Source organism: Mus pahari, unplaced genomic scaffold (assembly GCF_900095145.1).
Source record: "Mus pahari unplaced genomic scaffold, PAHARI_EIJ_v1.1 scaffold_13760_1, whole genome shotgun sequence".
NCBI lineage: Eukaryota > Metazoa > Chordata > Mammalia > Rodentia > Muridae > Mus > Mus pahari.
The window spans coordinates 1-2,693 of record NW_018391846.1 but is presented as its reverse complement, the minus strand read 5'-3'; the positions used below and the strand labels follow the sequence as shown (position 1 = coordinate 2,693).

Genomic DNA, 2,693 nt, shown 5'->3' with positions numbered 1-2,693 from the left:
GGGCTTTAATGGTTTGATTCCTTCACTGTACTTACTGCTGTGAACTTTCATCATTTCAGGACTCATGGATGTCCAGCAATACTGGGGTAAGGAGAAACCACAGCACCATGAATCCCTCTCCTCTCAATGTCTTCCAGAGTTTATTTCTCTGTTAAGTCTCAGGTTTCATGGTGCTTCTCCCACTATGCACAGCAATCTGCCTCTGCTTGACTGTAAACAAGGCTTCTCCATGTTTCCTTGCTCTTTCTCCCTATGCTTCTCTTGCTTACATTACAAATAAGGCTGTACCTTATGATTCATCTGACTCAAAATATACATGTCTCATTTTTCTGCAGTTCATATGGATCTACATGCAAAGAATGATGCAGACATTACCATTAACAAAGAAAAAAGACAAATACAATATATAGGTTACAATATGAGTAAGCTTCCAGTTTCTGAGACCTACAATTTGGGTGTCCTGGGATATCCAGCTCTTTCCTCAGGGAAGCATTACTGGGAAGTAGACGTGTCTAGAAGGGCTGCCTGGCTCCTCGGATTAAATGATGGAAAGTGTGCTCAACCCCAACTTCATTCAAAGGATGAAATGAACTTCATAAAAAGACATCAATTTTATATTAAACAAAATGTAATGTATCAGCCTAAATGTGGCTACTGGGTTATAGGGATGAAGAATTCGTCTGTATACAAGGCCTTTGATGAGTGTTCTGACACCCACAATTCCAGTGTCTTGGCCCTCTATCTCCCTGGTCGTCCCAGTCGTGTTGGAGTTTTCCTGGATCGGGAAGCTGGCACTCTCTCATTTTATGATGTTTCTAACTGTGGAGCTCTCATCTATAGGTTCTATAACCCTGCCTTCCCTGTGGAAGTCTATCCATATTTTAATCCTATGGAATGTTCATACCCAATGACAGTATGTGGGCCACCATCCTAAACCCTCACCTATATATCTATACAGTGCCCTCATGTCTGGTTGTATCTTATGTGCCAGATCACCTTTGCATTATTCTAACTGCCCCCCCCCTTGGGCCCTCCAATTTAATGACCTTCATTTCTAACCACAAACCACTGTGGATTCATTTCCTTGATCCAGTTGCTTGTCTGCTCACAAGATGATTACAGTCATTTGTCCTTTCCCATATTCCAAAAAAAAAAAAAATTAGTTGTTTCCTCACAAAGTGAAATAGAGCCTCTGCTAACAGCATCTCTGTAGAAACACAGTCAAAAGAGTGACTCATGGTGAACAATGTCTTAGGAACCTGTAAGAGAAGCCCCAGAAAAAAAAGAAAGAAGGCCTTTAACCTCAAGGATATTTTGTTCGCTGGATTGCTTTGGATGTGATTTCGTACATCCTGCAAAAAGAACATATGCATTCAATTTGTAAGGTATGCTTATTCTTGTTGGGAGTCAGAACATAGCTATAGAACCAATTCCTGTGCAAGCATATCCTGGATGCCGGCCTCAATGTACAGATTCTGAATATGGACTTGTGCCTAGACTTCATGCTTTTCAAGATATCATGTATAGCATAGTACCAGACATTTGTGTTTATATGGTCTGCCCTGAGACAGTTATAGAAAAGGTTTGTTAATATATTCTTACTGCTATGTATTTACATGTTTTTCTGATTTGGTTTTTCTGAACTCATCAACCTTCCTGCTTTCTTTTGTACGTTCATGTTTAAAAGCTCAGTGAAACTGAAGTAAGTTGTCTGCAGCATCAGGCTGTAGTTCCGCCATTCTTTAACGTCTGCAAACCCTAGGTCTTACAGACAGAACTACCTAGGTCCACAACGGTAGACAACCTTCCTTCTTGTGGTGACAGAGATAGAAACCAGGGCTTCCTGAGTGCTTATGAGTTGCTCTACCACGGAGTTACTTGCCTCAGCCCTGTCAGGTCTCCACAGCCACATTCTTTCTGTCACTGACAAAAGATGTAAATTCTTCTCCAGGGTGTCTAGCAGTTTAATTTTGTAATGAATGATAATGGTGACAGTGATACCCATAACTGTACCTTCTGTTGTGTTGTAAAATGTAAACAGTAGAATGTTTCTAGGAACTCATATTGCTTCTATCATGAAAGAGGTATCCAATATGGCATCTGTTAAGGTTTTTCTCCCATTTGATGTGACCATATTAAAATATCATTGGAATGACAAACAGATGTTTTCATGATGGTTTTGATACAATCCCAGCACTCAGGAGACAGAGACAGGAAGACTTCAGTGCAGGCCAGGCTGAGTTTACACAGGATTACTGTGTTTTGATTTGGTTTGGCTCGCTGTGCTTTTATGTTCAAGTTTACAATATATAGCAACAGACCAAAACTCAATAGTGTGAAAGGAGAATGTGCTAGGTTTTAGATAAGTGAGGAGGTTCAAGTAGACACTGTGAGGATTACCAGGGAATCAGAGTTTATTTAAAGATTCATATTGACATAAACAGACAGACAGAAAGGACACATCTTCAGTTGTGGTTCCCAGAGAAGGTGAGGTCCCAGCACCACTGGGACTGAAGAGAGGGATCTCTGCGAAGCATGCAGACAGGTAAGACTCTTCTACATTTAGCATAGGGTGAGTTCTCAGCAGTAGCCTGCAGCATCACCTTGCTTCAGTCTCAGGGAAATTCAAATCAAAATGATCCTGAGATTCCAACTCACACCAATCAGACTAGCTAAGATCAAAGGCTCAGGTG

At 40.9% G+C, this 2,693-nt stretch overlaps 1 protein-coding gene across 1 annotated transcript in view; it reads left to right on the top strand.

Moving 5' to 3' along the window:
- Positions 1–2,123, top strand: part of LOC110314714 (tripartite motif-containing protein 30A-like) — a 10,024-nt gene extending 7,901 nt beyond the window's left edge. Inside the window, exons 4-5 of the mRNA XM_029534623.1 lie at positions 46–86; positions 336–2,123. Coding sequence (XP_029390483.1) covers positions 46–86; positions 336–934 — 640 coding nt within the window. The 3' untranslated portion in view covers positions 935–2,123. The remainder of the gene's footprint in view (positions 1–45; positions 87–335) is intronic.
- The last annotated feature ends 570 nt before the right edge of the window (positions 2,124–2,693 follow it).